This window comes from Scyliorhinus canicula, chromosome 9, assembly GCF_902713615.1.
Source record: "Scyliorhinus canicula chromosome 9, sScyCan1.1, whole genome shotgun sequence".
NCBI classification, from domain to species: domain Eukaryota; kingdom Metazoa; phylum Chordata; class Chondrichthyes; order Carcharhiniformes; family Scyliorhinidae; genus Scyliorhinus; species Scyliorhinus canicula.
The window spans coordinates 20,077,853-20,101,498 of NC_052154.1; the positions used below are offsets into that span (position 1 = coordinate 20,077,853).

The 23,646-nt window shown below is 46.3% G+C and overlaps 1 protein-coding gene across 3 annotated transcripts in view; it reads left to right on the forward strand.

The window, feature by feature from the left end:
- Positions 1-23,646, forward strand: part of zdhhc7 (zinc finger DHHC-type palmitoyltransferase 7) — an 82,950-nt gene that overhangs the window by 21,821 nt on the left and 37,483 nt on the right. For 2 of the 3 annotated variants that reach the window (XM_038806301.1, XM_038806302.1), the window contains exons 2-4: positions 12,830-12,942; positions 19,103-19,174; positions 20,556-20,877. In XM_038806301.1, the coding sequence (XP_038662229.1) occupies positions 20,572-20,877 (306 nt within the window). In that variant the 5' untranslated portion in view covers positions 12,830-12,942; positions 19,103-19,174; positions 20,556-20,571. The remainder of the gene's footprint in view (positions 1-12,829; positions 12,943-19,102; positions 19,175-20,555; positions 20,878-23,646) is intronic. The other variant, XM_038806303.1, reaches the window with a different exon arrangement.

Below are 23,646 nucleotides of genomic sequence, written 5' to 3' on the forward strand. Positions count from 1 at the left end.
TCCCCACTAGTGGGAATAGATACTTTGAATCTGCTCTGTCAAATCCCTTTATCATTTGGAGGACCTCACCAGATTACCTCTTGACTTTCTAAACTCCAGGGAACACAAGCCAAGTTTATGCAAACCTGTCTTCATAAGTTAAGGATTTTCATGAATCTGCACTGAACCTCATCCAAGGCCAGCATACAATTCCTGAGATTCAGTGTTCAAAGCTGATTGCAGTGCTCTGGATGGGGCCTACCATCTTCTTGCAGCATGGATCCTGGGCGAGTTTTTGTTTACTTCACAGCATTCTATAGCAGGAGCAAAGTTGTTCAATTTTAGACAGTGGCAATGTTTTCTACTTCATAACAAGTCGTTTGAGGGCCAAATAATGCAATTATTAAAAAGGGCATATTGGTGCACTTATTACGTGTCATACACCTCTGTTATTTTGCTTGTCCTTCAAACTACTACCCAAAGACACCCTGACTACAGCCTGGACAGGAATATCTCTTGCCTTTTAGTGACATCATGAATGGAAACCGCAGTGGGCAACACTGAATTCATGACATCATTTGCAAGCAACAAAAACAACAAAAACATGCATTTAGCTCACTCCTTTAATCTAGCAAAACGTTCCAAGTCGCATTGCAGGAATATTGTCAAACAAAATTTGACACTGAGTCACCCAAGATAGTAGGGCTGCTGACCCAAAGCTCGATCAAAGAGGTAGGTTTTAAGGAACAATTTTGAAGGAGAAAAGGAGAGCTTTCAGGAGGGAGCTCCGGAGTTTAACATCTTGGCAGCTGAAGGCATGGCTGCCTTTGGTGCAGCAATTAAAATGGAGCGTGGCTCAAGAGGCCAGAACTGGAGGATAGATATCCGAGAAGGTTAAAAACATAGAGCTGAAACTTGAGGTCTGAGCAAGTGTCTGCTGCTCACACCACACCTCTCCGCATTACAAAGGTCAATTTCAAACTGACCATCTTTAAAGCAAGAAGCCTGCCCCACAGCTATAACCTGCTGGAGATGACCTAACTAAGCTCATGGTGGGACTTCCATCCCTCAGCCAATTTGATTGGCCGCCAGCTCTAATAGTCACAGCAGCCAGCTCTAATAGTCGCAGTGGGCACAGGCCCAAGAACAAGAGCAGTGCTTCCTGGGCTAAGGCTTTTAGTGCGGGAAGGGATCAGAGGGCCGAGGGATGCGGTTGAGGGGGATAGGTGGATGGGCTTTGGAGACCAGATGAGGAGGCTCAAAGCAGGAGAATAATTTTGGGGTGGGGGGAGCCCAATGCATCCACCGTGCTGTTCGGGAGGGAGTTCCAGGGTTTTTTTCCCAACGAAAGCAAAGGAATGGCGATATTTGAGTTTTGGTTTGATTTGATTTATTGTCACATGTACCGAAGGACAGTGAAAAGTATTTTTCTGCAGCCAAGGGAACATACACAATACGTACATAGTAGACAAAAAGAGAATAATCGACAGAGACATTGGCAAATGGTACATCGACAAACAGTGCGGAACAAGGGATCAAACAACGACAATAAATGAGCAAGAGCAGCATAGGACGTCGTGAATAGTGTTCTTACAGGGAACAGATCAGTCCAAGGGAGAGTCATTGAGGAGTCTTGTAGCTGTGGGGAAGAAGCTGTTCCAATGTCTGGATGTGTGGTTCTTCAGAATTCTGTATCTTCTGCCTGATGGAAGGGGCTGGAAGAAGGCAAAGTCTGGGTGGGAGGAGTCTCTAATAATGCTGTCTGCCTCCTGAGGCAGTGGGAGTGTAAACAGAATCAATGTCAGGGTGGCAAGCTTGTGTGATGCGTTGGGCTGAGTTCACCACACTTAGATTCCTGCGATCATAGACCGATCAGTTGCCATACCGGGCTGTGATGCAGCCGGATAGGGTGCTCTCTATTGCACATCTGAAGGCATTTGTGACAGTCGATGCAGACATGCCAAATTTCTTTAGCTTCCGTAGGAAGTAGAGACGTTGTTGGGCTTCCTCGACTGTTGCATCAACGTGAGAGGACCAGGACAGATTGTTGATGATGGTGACCCCCAGGAACTTAAAGCTATCGACCATCTCCACTTCGGAGCAATTGATGCAGATGGATGTGTGTGTATATTTCCAAGTCAGGATGGTGAGTAACTTGGAGGTGAACCTCCAGGTGATGGGGTTCCCACGTATACTCTGCTCTTGTCCTTCTAGATGATAGTGGTCATGGATTTGGAAGGCGGTGTCTAAGGAACCTCAGTGAGTTACTGCAGTGCATCTTGTAGATGGTACACATGGCTGCCACTGTTCGTCGGTAGTGGAGGGTTTGAATGTTTGTGGAAGGAGTAGCAATGAAGCAGACTGCTTTGTCCTGGATGGTGTCAAGCTTCTTAAGTTTTGGAGCTGCACTCATCCAGGCGAGTGGAAAGTACAGTATTCCACTACACTCCTGATTTGTGCCTTGGTAGATGGTGGACAGGCTTTGCCCGGGGGGGGGGGGGGGGGGGGGGGGGGGGGTGAGGAGGCGAGTTATTTGCTATAGGATTCCTAGCCTTTGACCTGCCATGGTAGCCACAGTATTAATTAATGTGGCTAATCCAGTTCAGTTTCTGATCAATGGTAACCCGCCCAGGTTGTTGATTGTGGGGATTCAGCAATGGTAATGCCATTGAATGTCAAGGGGTATGGTTAGATCCTCTCTTGTAGGAAATGGCCAATGCCTGGCACTTGTGTGGCATGAATGAAATGAAAATGAAATGAAAATCACTTATTGTCACGAGTAGGCTTCAATGAAGTTACTGTGAAAAGCCCCTAGTCGCCACATTCCGGCGCCTGTCCGGGTAGGCTGGTACGGGAATCGAACCGTGCTGCTGGCCTGCTTGGTCTGCTTTAAAAGCCAGCGATTTAGCCTGGTGAGCTAAACCAGCCCCTTGTAACTTGCCGTTTGTCAGCCCAAGTCTGGATATTGTCCAGGTCTTGCTGCATTTGGATATGGACTGTTTCATTATCTGAGGAGTCACGAGTGGTGCTGGACATTGTGCAGTCATCCGCAAACATCCGCACTTCTGGCCTTATGATGGAAGGCAGGTCATTGATGAAGCAGGCAGTGTGTGTTCCAGTCCCGCAGCACCCTTTGGATGAGGAAAAAAAATTCTCCTCAATTACGCCTTAATTCTTTTGCCAATTAATTTAAATCTGTGCGCCTGGTTATTGACCTAGCTAAGGGAATCCACTCCATCAATCCTTATAATTTTGTGCACTTTAGTTGAATTCCTTTTCAGCCTCCTCTGTTCCAAAGAGAATAACCCCAGTCTATCCAATCTACTCATAGCTAAAAATTCATCTCAAGTTAGGGCCTCACGGTAGCATGGTGGTTAGCATCAATGCTTCACAGCTCCAGGGTCCCAGGTTCGATTCCCGGCTGGGTCACTGTCTGTGTGAAGTCTGCACGTCCTCCCCGTGTGCGCGTGGGTTTCCTCCGGGTGCTCCGGTTTCCTCCCACAGTCCAAAGATGTGCGGGTTAGGTGGATGGCCATGCTAATTGCCCGTAGTGTAAGGTTAATGGGGGGATTGTTGGGTTACGGGTATACGGGTTACGTGGGTTTAAGTGGGGTGATCATTGTTCGGCACAACACCGAGGGCCGAAGGGCCTGTTCTGTGCTGTACTGTTCTATGTTCTAAGTTGTGTCAGCAATCAAGTTGTGTTGGTCTTGTCAGCATTTTCATAAACCTCCTCTTTTCCCTCTGTAGTGCAATCCTATTACTTTTATAATGTGGTAACCTTAACTAGATGCAGTACTCTGGCTGTGGTGTAACTGTGGTTTGTACAGTTCTGGCATAACCTCCCTACTGTGGGCAGCATGGTAGCACAGTGGTTCGCACTTTGCTTCACAGCGCCAGGGTCCCAGGCTTGATTCCTGGCTTGGGTCACTGGCTTTGCCAAATCTGCACGTTCTCCCCATGTCGATGTGGGTTTCCTCCGGGCGCTCCGGTTTTCTCCCACAAGTCCCGGAAGACGTGCTGTTAGCTGAATTGGACATTCTGAACTCTCCCTCTGTGTACCCGGACATGCGCCGGAGTGTGGTGACTAGCGGCTTTTCACAGTAACTTCATTGCAGTGTTAATGTAAGCCTACTTGTGACAAAGATTATTATTACTGTCACATTCTATGCTTTGGTTAATAAAGAGAATTATCTCAGATGTCTTCTTAACCACCTTAACTACCTGTCCTGTTACCTTCATGGATCTTTGGACATGCGCTCCAAGTCTACTTGTCTCTATCCCACCATTTATTGTTTATTCTTCACTTGCCTTGTTTCCAGGCCCCATGACGGCTAACACAAGCTGAAATTGCCCCCAAAGTATTCATGACAAATCTTACCCAAATCGCCGTCCTCCACACAAATTATATTTTTGGCCTTTAATTGACCTTACTTCCTTATTGCTCTTTATATATTAATAATACATTTTTTTATATTACTTGCCAATATGTTTTCACATCCTCGTTTATTCTTCCAGTTTCCTTATAAATTTCATCCCAACATTTCCTATTTTCCCCAGCTCTCTGCCCTATTGTAACTCTTAGAATCTGACATAAGCATCACTTTTTCACCTAATCCTACTCTGTGTGGTCTTTGATATCCAGTGTGCATCGAGAGCTGGGTGTCCCATACTTTTTCTGTGTGGGAACATATTTGTTCTGAATCCTCTCCAGCTCTTCCTTGCATCTCCTGCAAATTAACTTTTCCCCAAATTAAAATTCTTGGTCTATCTTTATCTTTTTACATAACTACACTAAATCTAACTAAATTAAGATCACTACCACCAAAACACACACCCACTTTCACTCTGACCAACTTCATTTCCGAAACCTTTATTTCATTTCCTTAGGCTCGGTCCAAAAGTGCCCATTCTTGTTGGGCTTGCTACGTACTGGTTTGGATGCCCTCAAATTTACAGAGTGTATAATGTGGAAGCAAGCCAAGTGTGCATTTAAATAATCTAGAGGTAACAAAGGCATGGGTGAACATTTCAGCAGTAGCTGAGCTAAGGCAGGTGTGGAACTGGATGATGTAATGAATGTGCAAATAGATGGGCTTATGATGCATGGATATGTGGCCCATAGTTCATTTCAGGATTAAATGTGACACCGAATGTGCAAACAATCTGCCTTAGCTTCAAATAGTTGCCAGGGAAGAGCATGGATGGAGTCAGTGCTAGGGAATGGAGTTTTGGTTGGAACCAAAGGCCGTCGTTAGTTGGAGGAGATTTCTGAACACCCAGTACCAGATGTTGTTTGGGCATCCTGGCGGTCTAGATTGAGAGAGGTGGTGGGTAGAACTGGTTGTTGTCAGTTTACATGTAAAAACTGATGCTGTGTTTGTGAATAATGTTGCAGAGACACTCGGCTGGTCACATGGAATGTAAGGGGGCTGAACGGGCCGGTCAAGCGGGCCCGGGTGATGGCGCACTGAAGGGGCATGGGGCGGACGTGGCTATGCTCCAGGAAACGCACCTTAGGGTGGCGGATCACGTTAGGCTGAGAAGAGGGTGGGTTGAGCAAGTGTTCCATTCGGGGTTAGATACGAGGAACCGGGGTGTGGCGATATTGGTGGGAAAGAGCTTGCCGTTTGTGGCGCCAAGCGTGGTGGCGGATAGCTGTGGCATATACGCAATGGTGAGCGGTAGACTCCAAGGGGAGCTGGTGGTGCTGGTCAATGTGTACGCCCCAAATTGGAATGATGCAGGCTTCATGCGGCCCATGCTGAGCCGGATTCCAGACCTTGAGACGGGGGGCTTGATATTGGGAGGAGATTTTAATACAGTGCTGGACCCGGCCCTGGATCGTTCGAGGTCCAGGACGGGTAAGAGGCCGGCGGTGGCCACAGTGCTGAGGGGGTTTATGGACCAGACGGGAGGGGTGGACCCTTGGAGGTTTATGAGGCCGGGAGGTAGGGAGTTCTCGTTTTTCTCCCACGTCCATAAGGCTTACTCCCGGATCGACTTTTTTGTCTTCAACAGGGCGCTGATTCCGAGGGTGGTAGGGGCGGAGTACTCGGCGATAGCCATATCAGACCACGCTCCGCATTGGGTGGACCTGGAGCTGGGGGAGGGGAAGGATCAACGCCCGCTGTGGAGTTAGAGGTGGGGCTGCTGTCGGACGAGGAGGTATGCGGGCGGGTCCGGAGGTGTATAGAGGGGTATTTGGAAGCTAATGACAATGGGGAGGTGCAGGTGGGGGTGGTCTGGGAGGCATTGAAGGCGGTGGTTAGAGGGGAACTGATTTCTATTGGGGCGCACAGGGAGAGGGGGGAGGAAAATGAGAGGGCGAGGTTGGTGGAAGAAATGGTACAGGTGGACAGGAGGTACGCGGAAGTCCCGGAAGAAGAGCTTTTGAGGAAGCGTCGTAGTCTCCAAGCGGAGTTTGACATATTGACCACCCGGAAAGCGGAGGCGCAGTGGAGGAGGGCGCAGGGGGCGGTATATGAGTATGGGGAGAAGGCAAGTCGGATACTGGCCCACCAGCTCCGGAAGCGGGAGGCGGCAAGGGAGATAGGGGGAGTTAGAGATGTAGGAGGGAGTCTGGTGCAGAGTGCAAGGGGCATTAACGGGGTGTTCAGGACCTTTTATGAGGAGTTGTACCAGTCAGTGCCCCCTGCGGAGGAGAGTGGGATGGACCGCTTCTTGGACAAGCTGGAGGTCTCGAGAGTGGGGGAGGAGCGGGCGGAGGATCTGGGGGTCACAATCGAGTTGGAGGAGCTGATCAAGGTGATGGGGAGTATGCAGTCAGGGAAGGCACCGGGGCCTGACGAGATCCCGGTGGAATTTTACAAGACGTTTTCAGACCTGTTGGGCCCGCTGTTAGTGAGGACCCTGAATGAGGCAAGGGAGGGTGGGCCTTGCCCCCGACGATGTCCAGAGCATTAATTCCTTTGATCTTGAAGCGGGATAAGGACCCCCTCCAGTGTGGATCTTACAGGCCGATCTCGCTCCTCAATGTGGACGCGAAGCTGCTGGCCAAGATACTGGCCAGGAGGGTGGAGGATGTGGTCCCGCAGGTCATTCGTAAGGACAAAACGGGTTTTGTGAAGGGGAGGCAGCTGAATGTCAATGTGCGGCGGCTTCTTAACGTCATAATGATGTCGGCGGTGGATGGGGAGGCGGAGATAGTGACATCAATGGATGCGGAGAAAGCTTTTGACAGGGTGGAGTGGAGCTACCTGTGGGAGGTGTTGAGGCGATTTGGGTTTGGTGAGGGATTTATTAGGTGGGTGAGGCTGTTGTATAGTGCTCCGGTGGCGACGAATGGGAGGAGGTTGGTGGACTTTCGGTTGTTCCGGGGGACGAGGCAGGGGTGCCCCTTGTCTCTGCTGCTCTTCGCGTTGGCAATCGAACCCCTGGCCATGGCACTGAGGGAATCGAGGAACTGGAGGGGGGAGTGTGTGGGGGCGGGGAGGAGCACCGGCTCCGATTTACTGCTGTACATTGCGGATCCGGCGGGGGGGGTGCCAGAGGTGATGAGGATCCTGGGGGAGTTCGGAGACTTCTCTGGCTATAAGCTCAATGTGGGGAAGAGTGAGCTATTTGTGGTGCATATGGGGGCCAGGAGAAAGAGATAGGGGAGCTCCCGCTGAGAGAAAAGGGCAGAGAGGAGCTCCAGATACCTGGGAGTCCAGATAGCCTGGAGCAGGGGGGCCCTGCATAAGTTAAACTTCACGAGGCTGGTGGAGCAGATGGAGGAGTTCAGGAGGTGGGATGTGTTGCCCTCTCCCTAGTGGGCAGGGTCCAGTCGGTTAAGGTGACGGTGCTCCCGAGGTTTTTGTTTCTCTTCCAGTGTTTACCCATTATGATTCCGAAGGCTTTCTTTAGGAGGGTTAACAGGAGCATTACGGGGTTTGTGTGGGCGCAGAAGACCCAGAGGGTGAGGAGTGTATTCTTGGAGTGAGGCAGGGAGGTGGGTGGATTGGCGCTGCCCAACCTGTGTGGGTATTACTGGGCTGCAAACGTGGCAATGATTCGTACGTGGTTGATGGAGGGGGAGGGAGCCGCATGGAAGAGGATCGAGGTGGCGTCCTGTGTGGGCGTGAGTTTAGAGGCGCTGGTGACGGCCCCGTTGCCGGTCCCCCCGGCAAGGTACTCTTCGGGTCCGGTAGTGGTGGCTACCCACAAAATCTGGGGGCAGTGGAGGAGGCATAGGGGGGAAGTGAAGGCCTCGGTCTGGTCCCCGATACGGGGGAACCATCGGTTTGTACCAGGGAGGATAGATGGAGGGTTTTTGAGTTGGCACAGGGCAGGTATCAGGCGGTTGAGGGACCTCTTCCTAGACGGGAAGTTTGCGACCTTAGAGAAGTTGGAGGGGAAGTGGGGTCTACCGCCAGGGAATTCCTTTAGGTACATGCAGATTAGGGCATTTGTTAGGCAGCAGGTAGCGGAGTTTCCGCTATTGCCACCAAGGGGGGGTTCAGGATAGGGTGCTCTCGGGGACGTGGGTCGGTGAGGGTAGGATCTCTGCAATTTATCAGGTGATGCAGGAGGAGGAGGAGGCCTTGGTGGAGGAGCTGAAAGCGAAGTGGGAGGAGGAGTTGGGGGAGGAGATTGATGAGGGGACGTGGGCGGACGCCTTGGGGAGGGTGAATTCCTCCTCTTCTTGCACACAGCTTAGTCTAATCCAGCTAAAGGTGCTGCATAGGGCGCATATGACTGGGACCAGGCTGAGCCGGTTCTTTGGTGGTGAGGACAGGTGTTCAGGGAGCCCAGCGAATCACACCCACATGTTCTGGGCGTGTCCGGCGTTGGAGGGTTTCTGGACGGGGTGGCGGGGACCTTGTCCAGTGTGGTTGGCTCCAGGGTGGAACCGGGCTGGGGGCTCGCTATTTTTGGGGTGGCATCGGAGCCGGGAGTGCAGGAGGCGAGAGAGGCCGGTATTCTGGCCTTTGCGTCCCTAGTAGCCCGGCGAAGGATCCTTTTACAGTGGAGGGACGCGAAGCCCCCGAGCCCAGAATCCTGGATCAACGACATGGCCGGGTTCATTAAACTGGAGAGGGTCAAGTTTGCCCTGAGGGAGTCGGTGCAAGGGTTCTTCCGGCTTTGGCAGCCTTTTCTTGATTTCCTGGCGGAGCATTAGAGGCTGGTCAACTTCAGCAGCAACTCGGGGTTGGGGGGAGACTATGGGTTCATTATGGGGGTTTGTTCTTATGGTTCTATGTTTATTACTCTTTCTTGTTAATTTATTGTTTTTGTATTGGGGGGAGCGGTTATTGTTTTTCTCTTTTCGTTGTGGGGATAACGTTTGTTGTTGGAAAATTTGAATAAAAATTATTTTTTTAAAAAGGATGGAAGAGGTTGATGACAGCATATTTGAAGGTGCAGCAGTACCTGAAGAGAGGGAACCATTAGTAATGGCAGCCAACATGGGCACAGGAAGGGAGGTGAGGTGGTCAGCAGTTGGGTCAGAATAGGATTGAAGGGGCTGGAGGCCTCACAGACAAGTTGTGCGAATTAAGGCAGGAGGTGGGATAGAAATGGAAAACAATCTCAGTTCAGGGCTCTGGAATTGGGGGACATCTGGTCAGGTGGGCTAGGGGAAAGGCGGGAAGCAGCTGAGGCAGTTGAATGGACCATCTCGATCTTTGTGGCTCAAAGGTCCATGAGCTCCTTGTACATGGTTGGAGATGAGGCTGGAGCGGTAGGAGAGGGAGGTTTATGAATATGGTATTATGAATGAATTCACATTGGAGTTTAGAAGAATGAGAGGTGACATTATTGAGATATATAGGATTCTCGGGACTTGACAGGGTGGATGCTGAGAGGTTGTTTCCCCTTGACGGAGATTGTAGGACGAGAGAACATAATCTCAGAATAAGGTGTCACCCATTTAAGACAGAGATGAGGAGGAATTTCTTCTCTCAGCTGGTAGTGAATCTGTGTAATTCTTTATCACAGAGGGCTGTAGAGGCTGGATCGTTAAATATGTACAAGGCTGAGATACAGCTTTTTAATCAGTAAGGGAATAAAGGGTTATGGGGAAAAGGCAGCAAAGTGAAGTTGAGGATTATGTCAAATCAGCCATGATCACATTGAACGGCAGAGCAGACTTGATGGGCCGAGTGGCCTATTTCTCTCCTACGTCTTATGATTTGCGGTAGGGAAGAGAAACAAGGGGTTTTTTGCATCCCTGGGTGACCTTTGAATACTGAACAGTTTTAGCAATGGAGAACCCGATGGCGATTTATGTGGGCCGGTGTTGCTGAATGACAAAGAGTTTGTCCACCAAACCTGTTCAAATCACTGTCCATTGGCCTCGAGGAAGCCGGACGAGGGCTCTAGTGGGGAAACAATTAGGGTGAGAGAGAGAGTAGTCATTTCCATGGGATCAAAGGCACCATAGATGGTGGTGAGGGTGCGCTGAGATTTAGCTGAATTTAACAGCTGGAGGAAATAATGTGTTTACGCTGTCAAAAAAAGGTAGGACATTTTGACAATATTTATAAAATAATGTTGCACCAGACTTGCAATAAATGCTATTGGCATCTGCTAGCACCTTGTTCAAATCCTGCATCTAATGAGCATCCATAACACTCTAGACTTTACACTTCAAGGTGTAATGTTGTTTTCATCAGTTCAAAAAACAATCTTGGAAGAGGGTAATTTAATAAAAAATAAAATACTGCGGATGCTGAAATCCACAATAAAAATAGAAAATGCTGGATAAAATAGAAAATGCAGGTCCGGCATTCTTCCCAGAAGGATCGGCTGTTGGATAGTGCCACTTGAAATTCCTCCCAGCGATAGATACTCATTCCCATTTCTGCCTCAGTTCTTGATTTGTGTCCTTTTCGGCTACCTACCATTACAACCCATCCAGTTACTCCCGGAATCTGGGAGTGTAATGACCACGGGGACAGTATTTTGCATCTTGGATTGGGACTGCTGCAGAACTGGATGCCGGTTCCAACTCTTGCATATAGTGGGAATAGTCACGTGAGATTAATTTTTCCTTGATTGGCCAATTAGAGGGTACACTCACTGTCCAATTAAGGATGGCAGCAGGCTTTCAAAGCTGGAGAGCTGGTAGTGAGCCCTCTAACGTGAAGGGAACCACAGCCTGCTGTTGCAGGTAAGGGAGAAGGGGTGCCTCCATCTTGAGGTGTACTTTTAAGCATTTTTAAAGGATTTGAATAACAAAATAGTCAGTAATGCACAATTATGCACCTGCCCACCTCCATTGCCACCCACCTTGATCGGCAGAAATCCTGCCCTATGTTACTGGACGAGTATTCTAGAGAGGTGGATTTATGACCCAGAGAACATTAGTGAGATCCCATGTCAATTTAAGAATTTTAATTTAGGTTAAATGAAGCTTGGAAATAAAAGATGGTACTAATAAAAGCCACCATGAGTTGTCATAATTCTACTGGCTTGCTAACATCCTTTAGGCAAGATAACCTGACAACGGGCCTCCCAAAGTTACTAGAATTGCATCTGTGATTACACTTCAAAAGCACTTAATTGGCTGTCAAGCACTTTGGATCTCCTTACTCAGTGCGTCCTACCATGACTCCAGCCTGTTAACAAATCAGTTGTCGGGGCAACTGGAAATGGGCCACAACTGCTGACCTTACCAACAACACTCGCATCCTGAGAATGAATGAATAAATGAATAGAAAGTTAGCATTGGCCATGATATATGTTTTAATAGATAGATTGGAAATGGGGCATTGTGTTAGAGGGAAAACGGTATTTTTAATAACAGTGAAAACATACCATAAAACATGGGAGGTTGGTTAGCTCAGTTGGCTGGAAGGCTGGTTAATGATGAGCAGTGGCGTGGTTTCCATTCCCGTACTGGCTGAGGTTATACATGAAGACCCCGCCTTCTCAACCTTGTCCCTCCCCTGAGGTGTAATGACCCTCAAGTTAAATCACCACCAGTCAGATCTCAAAGGAGAGAGCTGCCTATGGTCTCTAGGACTGTAGTGACCTTTACATTTACCATAAAACGTATAAACAGACAGCTTCAAAAGGGGGTAAAAAATTGTACTGCTCGCAGGAGTCACAAACTAAAATAGTTGTATAAGTTTCATTATATCCTAATTTCTAGTCACCAGCTAATTTGTTGCAGAGGATGGTGGGTGCTCCAGGTAAACTGGAGGTGTGTGAAATTCTAAATCTGATGTGATCCTCTTTTTGATTCCCTTGGCTGTCAGCGGCTAAGTGCCATTGAGGGGTCAGCAGCGGCACCGAGTGAAACTCCCGGCTCACACACCGAAAACGGCCGGAGAATCGGCAGATCCCTGGCCACGAAAGTGCACGGCGACAGCTTGCAGCGGTTGTGCTGTACAACATAGCGCCGGACGTGCGCGGACCATATGAGTCATTGGCGACCCCACTGGCCACCCCCCTACAGTCCACTCAGCCCTTGCGCAAACCCCCTCCGGCACGGCTCCCGGCCGAGTGTGACGGCGCTGAACACAGTGTGCAGCCCCCACGCCATGTTCCCGACCGCTCAGACCACATGTCAACTGAGCGGTCGGGAACCCGTCCTATCAGGGGTGGAGCATTGTAAGAGGGCCTGCCGATGGCATGCCAATGCCGTTGCAAGGGATGTGCGCCGCGCGATGCAATTACACCACTTCCAAGTGCGTGGAGAGTGCCTGACCGGCGCCAGCCCTGACTTGGGTGTCGGGATGGATCCTCTGCCTGATCGCCAATTACGATACCAGCGTCGGGCAGCGGAGAATCCCGCCTCCTATGTTTCACTTTTGGGGGTAAAAGTATTGAAGTCTAAGTTTCATTACTGTAGAATAATTAGTGAACTAATGACTTGAGTTTTTCTCCCAACATTCTCTAGTGGCTCAGGGCGAGATTGATTGGATAGGACTAACGGCAATGAAGAGCTGTTTGGCCGCTGCAAACAAAAGTGAACATGAACATTAGCTGTCTATGATGCAAAATGATTTAAAAAAGTGAGTAGCTTACAGGAATATCTTTGCAGGTCTTGTATAATTTGATGTGAAGAATTTAAATTTGGAAATGGCATCGATATTATAAGTTGCAAGCAAACCCTTAGAAGTTCAGTGGAGCTACTCTTTGTGCCTTAATATCTATTTATTTTTGTCTAAGAACTACGTGCGTGATCCTGCGAACCCAGCGCCACTGCTAGCCCCTCACTGTTCCCGGAATCGGTGAAGGTTCGGTGCCGATTTTGTCATTCAATTATGTGTTGTTTGTGTATATGATGTCACTTCTCTAAATCAAGAATTTTGGATGAGAATATTTGGGAAATATTGCCAGCAAAATTTCTATCCTCAACAGTTTTGCACTTGTTCTGATAGTCACTATGTCCAGCACAAGGAAGTTGACAACAGATAACTTGTGCAACTGTACATTTTAAACAAATGTCGGATTTTGTGGGCTGTCATGCTGAAATGACATGCTTTGTCATATTCAATAATGTTACACACACACACACACAGACAGTCCGAAGAGAGTTTTGGCTAGAGTTGATAGACTCTTTCAAGATGTAAGAGCAGAGTAAGAAGTCTTACAACACCAGGTTAAAGTCCAACAGGTTTGTTTCAAACACTAGCTTTCGGAGCACTGCTCCTTCCTCAAGTGAATGAAGAGATATCTCTTCATTCACTTGAGGAAGGAGCAGTGCTCCGAAAGCTAGTGTTTGAAACAAACCTGTTGGACTTTAACTTGGCGTTGTAAGACTTCTTACTGTGCTCACCCCAGTCCAACGCTGGCATCTCCACATCAAGATGTAAGAGTGCTGTGATCTATTGATTATGGTAGTGGACAAACAATCAAGAGGTCAAATCCCATCATGGCTCATTGAATCCAGTGGACCTCTTGAGTTGTGGACGAGCATCAGAAAATGGTTATAAAATCTGCTGGAACCGAATCAAACCCAGAGATAAGAACCTGCCTTGTTTGATTTACATATGAATCTCGTCCACACCATGGGCCAGATTCTCCGTTCCTGAGACTAAGTGTTGACGCCGAGGCAGGATCTGTGGGCTTCGATGACAGCAAAACTGGCCCCATACCTGGACCTATTCAGTCACCATTGAGGGGCTAGCACCGGCATCACATGGAACATGACCAATTCCGATGAAAAACGGTGTCAGATTCACCGGGCCCATGATTGACACTCAGGATGCTGACAAGCTGCAGTCGCATATGCGCATTTCATTCCCCACACACACTCATCCCAGTGCGGCTATCCCATTAGTGGGTTGGCTGGGGCCAGAGGGCACCTAGTGGGGTGGCCTGGGGAGACACCCATATGACCCATGGCACTAGGTTCACAGTGGGCAGTCGGCGATGTGTGCAACTGCATGGCTGCCTTGCAGCTTGCCACAGCCCACCTCCTGGCCAGCGGCACAAATGTTAGCACACTATGGTGATATTGGGCACTTTCTGTACCCCCTCTCTCCCACTCAGCAGCCATGGCACCTGTCTGACAATTTTTGAAAGCACAAGTGAACCTCGCCATTGGGAATTCCCCCTGGCGGAGGCGGAGATTCACAAATGCCCAAGACAATACAGGGTCAGGCCTGCTAATGATATACGAACAGTATTTACTGTACGTGCGGAGTGGAACGCTATCGAGGCACAGGAGAATTGCGATTTGGCGTGAACCTGGCACTCGCCATAGTTTTGCCGTCAAAAACATTCCGCCCAATCACCTTTCCTGATTTCTGCGTCGACGAACGGAGAATCCCGCCCCATGTTCGCACGTGACGTTTGAAGCAAACTTGAAGCCAGGCATTTAATTATAAAATCTATTGCTGATGGACATTTGAGGCCAGAAAACCAATGTAGCCTTGTCCACATAGTGAGAGGCGACCTTACACTCCTAGATTTATACCCCCCATCTGACACACGCAGCACCGACCGGCGACTCCGAGCCGGTGTGTCCCGAGAGTCTTGGCAGCTTGACCACCACGACCGTGTCTTGGACAGTAAACTTCAAAAAGATGCTTGGCAACCAACATTTAAACTTTTATTTTAACCTTGACAATTGGCATGAGGCCATATGTTCCATCAGCTATTTGCTAACATTAAAAATTTAGCCAGTATTTGAACAGCGGATGGGGCACTGCACCTCAGCACATATATACAGCTGCAATCTCTGTATTGCTGGTCAGAGAGCCAGAAAATTACTGTTACAATGTTGAAAGTTTTTAGAATGGATACTAATTCTATCTGTATGAGATATAATGAGATCCATGTAACCGACCTAAACCTAACATGTTCTGAATCAACCCTGATTCTCTTTTTGCAGCTTTCCAGCATTAATACAGACTTTAAATTGCATGTAATCCAAGTGAGACAGACATGAGGGTTAAAAGCAAATTACTGAGGATGCTGGAATCTGAAACCAAAGAGAAAATGCTGGAAAATCTCAGCAGGTCTGGCAGCACCTGTAGGGAGAGCTAACGTTTCAAGGCCTGATGACCCTTTGTCAAAGACATGAGGGTTGCAAGTTTTCCTCCTTGCTCTGCTGTAGTTTTAATCCAACCAGGTTAAAGGGCATTGCAGGCTGTTTGCAAATAGCCAATGGTGGCAGATTGAACGTGAAGTGGCATCTGTCTCCAAGCACAAAGGGAAACAAAAATCAATATTACTTTCTGCATTGCACAGATGACTAATCGTATTGATTTCCTTCATTAGTGCCAGGACATTCCACAATAATATTCACATTCCATTTGAAGTTGATGTCCAAATCTGTTGTAACTTTCTTATCACAGTTAGCACAGGGGGAAAAAATCAATTTGGTACTCTCTGAGAGCATCGGAACCTATTCTCCGCCCGATCGGCGAACAACATTTTGGCGTCGAGCAACGGAGAATCCGGCCCATGGTATCACTATTCGTGTATAATTATTAGTTTCAATATGCCCACACCTTGTATAATCTAATTGATTAAATCAGATGTATTATATGATGTGAAGATGCCGGCGTTGGACTGGGGTGAGCACAGTAAGAAGTCTGACAACACCAGGTTAAAGTCCAACATGTTTGTTTTAAACACTAGCTTTCGGAGCACTGCTCCTTCCTCAGGTGAATGGTAGCGCTCCTGAGATTCACCTGAGGAAGGAGCAGTGCTCCGAAAGCTAGTGTTTGAAACAAACATTTGGACTTTAACCTGGTGTTGTAAGACTTCTTACAGATGTAATATAGTAATAGAGATCAATAACCTTTCCTCTGCTGCTCTTATAGAGTTTATTTCAAGTCCTTTAAAAACAATCCAACCTGTGACCGTTTATGGTACTGTTAGGAGAATGTTAAGCGCTCGTCTTGACTAGAATTCTCCAGCTGTTCGCTGGCAGAGGTATTCTCTGGTCACCCTGGCAGCACACCCCCACCCACAGGTTTCCCGGCGGCATAGGGTGGCTTCAGTGGGAAACCCCATTGCCAAGCAGCGGCAGCAGAGAATCCCGCCATCTGCAAATGGCGCGACACCTCCGGCTGCCGAGAAACACACATCTCTTGGAAAGTGAACCCTGACCAGTGACAGCAAATGTTTTGTCAGCTGAAAAGAAATACAGTGTAAATTGTCCTAGAAATCTCTTGTGTGCAGGCTCTTAATTTTTATGATTAAACCATGCTGATTGCTGACATGAAGAGGCAGCAGATGGGGCTGCTTTGCTGACAACCTGCTGTTAAGTTATATAGATCGTTGGTCAGACTCTAGCTGGAGTATTGTGTTCAGTTTTGGCCATCAAACATGAGGAAAGATATTGAAACACATGGGGCGTGATCCACCGGCTGCGTTGCGCTCTACCTTGAGGGCTATGCAGCCGATGCATCCTTGGAGAACCGTCTCGCGGACATCCCGACAGTCTTCACACCTCGCAGGATTCACCCAAGTCAATCGAGGCGCCGGAATCCGAATCCCGCCCATAAGGGTTTTAAACCGGCTTTGGTGAACTTACCCATCCTCCACTGGCCTCCCTCGATTCTCCGGCCTCCGCAATGAGGCTGCAGCTAGGCGCCGTTCAGCATGGTCTACACAAATGGAACAGGCAAATGGCACCAGGGGAGGTCTTCTGGGCCATCGGAGATCCCTGAATGGTCAGGGTAAGTGCAGGTGGCTCTCCCCCTAGAACATGGGCACCTTGACACTGTCCAGCTGGCACCATGACACTGCCAAGATGCCAATATGGCACTGCCAAGCTGGCAGGAGCACTGCCTGGATGCCAGGGTAGCAGTGCAAGAGTGCCCAAGTGCTGAGCTGGCACTGCCAGGGGCCGAGGGGACCATGCCCATGAAATGAGGGTGGATGGGGGGTTTTGAAGGGTGGGGGTGTGCAGGGCAGGTAAGTAGGGGCCTCCGGGAGAACATAGAACAATACAGCACAGGGACAGGCCCTTTGGCCCTCCAAGCCTATACCGGTCATACCAGGAGACTGGGGGTGCTGGGGGACGGGAACGGGTGGGGGGTCCTGGAACGAAGGGGGTGCTCAACAGGTCAGGTAGCGGATAGGTCAGAAAGGCAGAGTTTGTTTCCACTAGGGTTTAGGAGACTGAAGGGTAACTTGAATGAAGTATATAAGGGGTTATGAATGTGTACAGCATTGGTCTCTTAATTTAAGAAAAGATGTAAATGCCTTAGAAGCAGTTCAGAGAAGTTTCATTAGACTAAGTGGGTTATGAGTGGGTTGCCTTAAGAGAAAAGGTTGCAGAGATTAGGTTTGTATCCATTATAGCTGAGAAGAGTAGAGACGACTAAGATTCTGAGCGGTATGGATTGGGTAAAAGTGGAGCGGATGTTTCCTCTTTGGAGAATCTAGAACTAGGGATCACTGCTTAAAAATAAGGGGTCGCTCACTTAAGACAGAGATGAGGAGAATTTCTTTCTCTGAAGTTCCTGAGTCTCTGGAACTTTCTTCCTCAAAACGTGGTAGAAGCTGAGTCTTGAATAATTTTGAGGCAGAGCTTGATAGAATCTTGATTAACAAGGGGGTGAAAGGTTATCGGCAGGTGGGACTGTGAGGGTGAGATTACAGTCGGATCAGCCATGATCTTATTGAAAGGTGGAGCAAGTTTGAAAGGTGGAGCAGGTTTGAGGGGGCCAAGTGGTCTACTCATCCTAATTGGTATGTTCATATGCCTTGACAAGGTGGATGTGGAAAGGATGTTTCCTCCTGTGTGTTAATCCAGAACAGTAAGAAACACTGCTCCTTCCTCAGGTGAATGAAGAGGTATTCACCTGAGGAAGGAGCAGTGCTCCGAAAGCTAGTGTTTGAAACAAACCTGCTGGACTTTAACCTGGTGTTGTAAGACTTCTTACTGTGTTCACCCCAGTCCAACGCCGGCATCTCCACATCATTAATCTAGAACAACAGAGCCCTGTTTTAATATTAGGAGTCGCCCTTATAGGGCAAAGATGAGGAGAATTTCTTTCCTCCAAGGATTGTGTGACTTTAGAACTCTGTCTCAGATGGAAGCGGGGTCATTCAATATATTTAAGGCAAAGGTAGATAGATTCTTGTTAAGGTAGGGAATCAAAGGTTATCGGGGGGTAGATGGGAATGTGGAACTCAAAACACAAATGAGTCAACTGTGATCTTATTGGATGGCGGATTTGGCTCAAGGGGGCTGAATGGCCTATTTTTGCTCTTATTTCATATGTTTGTAAGCCCTCAGTCAATAACTCAAGATCCTAAGCTTGCGTCCGACATTAAGAAGGGCAAACTCTGTGGGCTAGATACAGGCTCTAAATGAAGGGGATTTTCATGGTAAGAATATGATCCAAGATTTCATATAGCAATGAAAACGTCTAGTCTCAGTAATGGTGACCTTGAAGCTATTATCAATTGTTCTGGTTCACTGATATCCTTCAGTGAAAGAAGTCTGCCATCCTTGCCTGGTCTGCTGTACACATTACTCCAGACCACAGCAATGTGGTTGACTCGTAATTGTCTTCTGAAATGGTCTGACAAGCCACTCAGTTCAAGGGCAGTTGGGGATGGCAAATATTGCTGGTCTCAGCGACACCTGTATCCATGAAAGGATAAAGCAAAAAAAAAAGAGATCTGTTTTAGTCAGCCATGAAGAATAAATGTTCAATAATTGACGGTGAATGAGAAATCTGATTTATATTCTCTGCAGGTCTTTTAAGAATAATTCAGGAAAACAGTTTTGATTCGGGAACAACTTCATGGAAAAACCTGAGGCATTTAGGTAAGAATTATTCTAAATGTGTTTACTTGCTGAACAGTCCTGAAAATGATCGAAATGCTCTCTTTATATACTATTCTTTGACAGCTTTAAAGCAGGTGAATGAAATTAGCGCGTGCAGATTTATTTCCAATGTAATCCTGTAACACAAAATTTATAATATAGAAATAAATTAAACCCTTTGTTTTATTTAATAGCCTGTACTTATACTTAGTCTGGGATCTATTTTTTTAAAATACATGAATCTAGTGTACTATGAGTAAAAAGATATGACCGTGCCATGGTGAACCTAATTTGTGTTGTGCTTGCCATAGGTGTGTTTGATGCTAATAATGAGAGAAAAATATGGAGAAAATAAGATTGGTTTATTTAAACAGAGGGGTATCAAATTGACATTCCTATGGTATGCAAAGGTGCAGCCATCTTAACTCACATAAGTGCAACAAATAATTAGCTTATAATATAGACTAGTTTTCTTAAATTTCTGGTGTATCAGACATCAGTAGGATGCAGCTTTTATAGAAGACACCACATGCATGTAAAAAAGATTACCCCTCTCTACACTATATGTAAATGCACTTCAAAATAGCTGCGCTTTATTTTCATACATTTGTTTTTTCTATTTGTTAGTCTTGGATGAGAGAAATGGTTGGAGGATTGAGTTCAACAAAAGGGTATAAATCGCTTTCTTGTGTGAGGCGATGTAGGTATATATCAATATTTCCTTTTGAAGGGATGGAGATACTCTATTGACACCAGAATTGGTTGCAAATGTTTCTTTTCTCCAATCTCCCACTCGCTTCTGTCAAAAAGCAGAGGCCTCATCTACTTGATTACAAAAGCACATCCAAAGAGGATTTTGCATTCCACTACTGTACGCACTGTTCAGTTCATCCGGAAAGATTTGATTAATTACTCCATTTAAGTAGATGCAATTATAATGCTTTCTTGGAATAATACTGCTATGAATACTTTGTTGATTTACAGTTATTTCTGTTTCCATAAATGTTAAGGAGCAACATTTCTTAATTATTGGAAACACATCATAGTTAGATTTAGTTGCAAGTGTCTTGTTGCGTGACTAATATATGTACATAACACAAGGGAGTTCATTGCATAAGAAGGTTGTTGAGCGAAAGAAAGTTTGCGTTTTAATTATTATGAGCAAAGATTAGGATTTCATTTGACTCGTGTTGTATGATGTTATTTCCATAAATTATAATTTTGTGAATGGAAATCAAGTTTTAAGAAACAGTAACTTGATCTCACCCATACATTTTTAAATACAAAAATACTAAATAACGTAGCTGTTAAGAGGGAATAATGCTGATATTTACTCTGCTCTCGCATTTTTATGTGCACTTACATGGCTCTTTCACGACAGATGAGACTGACAGATCATGCAGTCGTCAGGGCACCGATTCCGGGATGTTGACCATCATCCTCTGCTGAGCTCCGAAGATGACTTTGAGTGCTCGTCTGTCAATGTGGAAGTGGTGGATCGGATCTGGTTTATTCGTGATGGATGTGGAATGGTCTGCGCTGTCATAACTTGGCTACTGGTTTTATACGCAGACTTCGTTGTGACATTTGTAATGCTGTTGCCTTCCAAAAACTACTGGTACTCACTGATAAATGGCATTATATTTAACAGTCTGGCAGTGCTGGCTCTTTCATCCCATATGAGAACAATGTTGACAGACCCAGTAAGTGCAAGCAGTAAAACATATTTTATGTTTAGTATCAAATAAACTCAGTTGAAACATCAACATTTACTGCTGTATTCAAAACCCCTTGGTGGTGGCATTTCGGTAAGGTGAATAATCTATATAGCTGAGCTGTGCAGACTGAGAGGGTTGATCCTGATGTAGGCCGAGTTAATTGATATCAGCTTCGAGAATAGTGAAGAGAAAATAAGTAACTCGGGCTTTTTAAAAATAAATTTAGAGTACCCAATTCATTTTTTCCAATTAAGGGGCAATTTAGCGTGGCCAATCCACCTACCCTGTACATCTTTGGGTTGTGAGGGCGAAACCCACGCAAACACGGGGAGAACGTGCAAACTCCACATGGACAGTGACCTCGGCGCCGTGAGGCAGCAGTGCTACCCATTGTCCCACCATGCTGCCCATAAGTAACTCAGTTAATCATTGCTATCCATCTACCCTTCAGTTATTATATTACCCGACTTGTTGTCGGGCAGATTTTGAGTAGATCGCATGTGACCCCTTTATCATTATATTTTACTTTAAATTAAAAAGACAGTCCTGAAAATGACAATCTAATAATCTTTGTATTCGTAATACTTTTCAGAAAAAAATGGTGCCAGTGCTTGGGATATAATGTAAATGTATCAGCGCAATATGCAAAAAGGAAATATAGTTTAATTGAAATTAAATAAGACCAATGTTTTCCAGCAGTATTCATCCCAGTTACAGTTGATTTGTCACTATCTGTTGAATTTAATGGGGGTATTGACACAATCCATTGCTCTCAGTAGGGAGTGACTTCACAGGAAGTGTACCATGGGAAATGTCCTCCGATTTCTAACCAAATCAAGGAATCTACCCCCCGTCCCCAAAGACCACCTTGATAATGATCTTTGGTGACCAGATGTTTTATTTTGTTGGCTGGTATGAACTGATGTGACTCATGTTTCAGTGTATCTGAAGCCATTCATCTCTCTATTTGAACTGTCTATATGTTTACAACATTTAGTGAACATGGAAAATCATTCTTCAAATGAATGATTTAGTTCCAGGCCAAGGTTTTAATTGAGTATACAGTCTTTAACTGCACTATATTATTTTTCCACTCATAAAATCACTTGCATTTTAATAATTTGAATCTGTCTAACCATCAGTCCTGGAAGTCAATTTTACATGGGAAAACTTTTATGTGATTCTAAAATTAACTTTTATGGCCTCGGCTGAGCAATTGTCATGTATAAGAGTGCATTTTTATGTGTGTTTAAGAATATTTTGATACCTCGTCACAAATGGAACATAGAACATACAATGCAGAAGGAGGCCATTCGGCCCATCGAGTCTGCACCGACCCACTTAAGCCCTCACTTCCACCTATCTCCATAACCCAATAACCCTTCCTAACCTTTTTTGGACACTAAGGGCAATTTAGCATGGCCAATCTACCGAACCTGCACGTCTTTGAACTGTGGGAGGAAACCGGAGCACCCGGAGGAAACCCACGCAGACACAGGGAGAACGTGCAGACCGTCCGCACAGACAGTGACCCAGCAGGGAATCGAACCTGGGACCCTGGCGCTGTGAAGCCACAGTGCTAGCCACTGTGCTACCGTGCTGCCCCCCCAAAATATTTATATAATGGAACTCAAGTGAGTTGAATTCAGATCTATGATCCAGTAATTGCATTATTTGAACTGTTATATTCTTGCTGTCCCAGAACACTTAACCAGTATTTCTTGTAACCCACCGATATCTTATTGGACAGCTACAGTATTTCAAAACCAGCAACTTCGAACCAAGGTCATACCACTTCTCAGATCTTGGTGTTTTTTAGGGGGGAAAAGAGCATTATTCAAATATGGGAAGCACATGAAGTCAAGTTTTTAATTTAGATTAACGTTTATGAAAAGAATATTTTATTTCCCTGCACAGCTTATCATTGTCAAAACAAATCTGTTTTATTAGCCATTGGAACCGGTTTGGGATGTTCTGTGGGGGTCAGGCAGTTCGGGTTGAGTCGGGTCACCACGGATCAGACCAAGCAAGATCGGGTGGTGGGTGTAGGATGGCTCGTTCCACTCGAAGTGTGGGAAAAGCCCGGCGCGATAAATCAACAACTAGTCTGGCATGCCATTGCAGCCTAATTGTCCCAGTAAGTTACTTTATTTGTTTAATAACAATTCAATCGATACATGGCAACTTAGGATAAAAATGTCTGACCTTTCAGGCAACTCTACATTTTGGATAACTGGATTGAGACACCGTACCTATAAGTAAAAGAAACAGAAAAATTGTTAATCTGAAGGCCACTTGAAAGCAAAGCAAGTGCTGACTGCTCCATAATGAAGGGAGGAAAGGACATTTTGAGAGAGAGAAAAGCATACTGAAAAATTGGAATACATTTCCCCTTTGCTCCCATTCATGCTGAAGTCTCAAAATATGCTGCAGCAATTATCAAAAATACCTGAAAATCATATTTTGCTATTGTCAGCATCCTTCACTTGTTTCCTCCCCAAATATATTTTTTCCATTTGACCTCATTGATCAAATTGCACAACATTAATTCCAATCAGATAAGTGCCTCGACATATTTCACTTGGTACAGGATGCATTGAACTGCAGCTGGATTGTTGAGTTAATATATAACATGTCACTAGTTAAATCACTATGTTAGTGACTTGCAGAAAACATTGATGGCAGTATCAGATATTCCTTTCAAATAGAAAATAGTAATTGAGTTGCTGTAAAGAAAGTAAATTTCAAGCACAT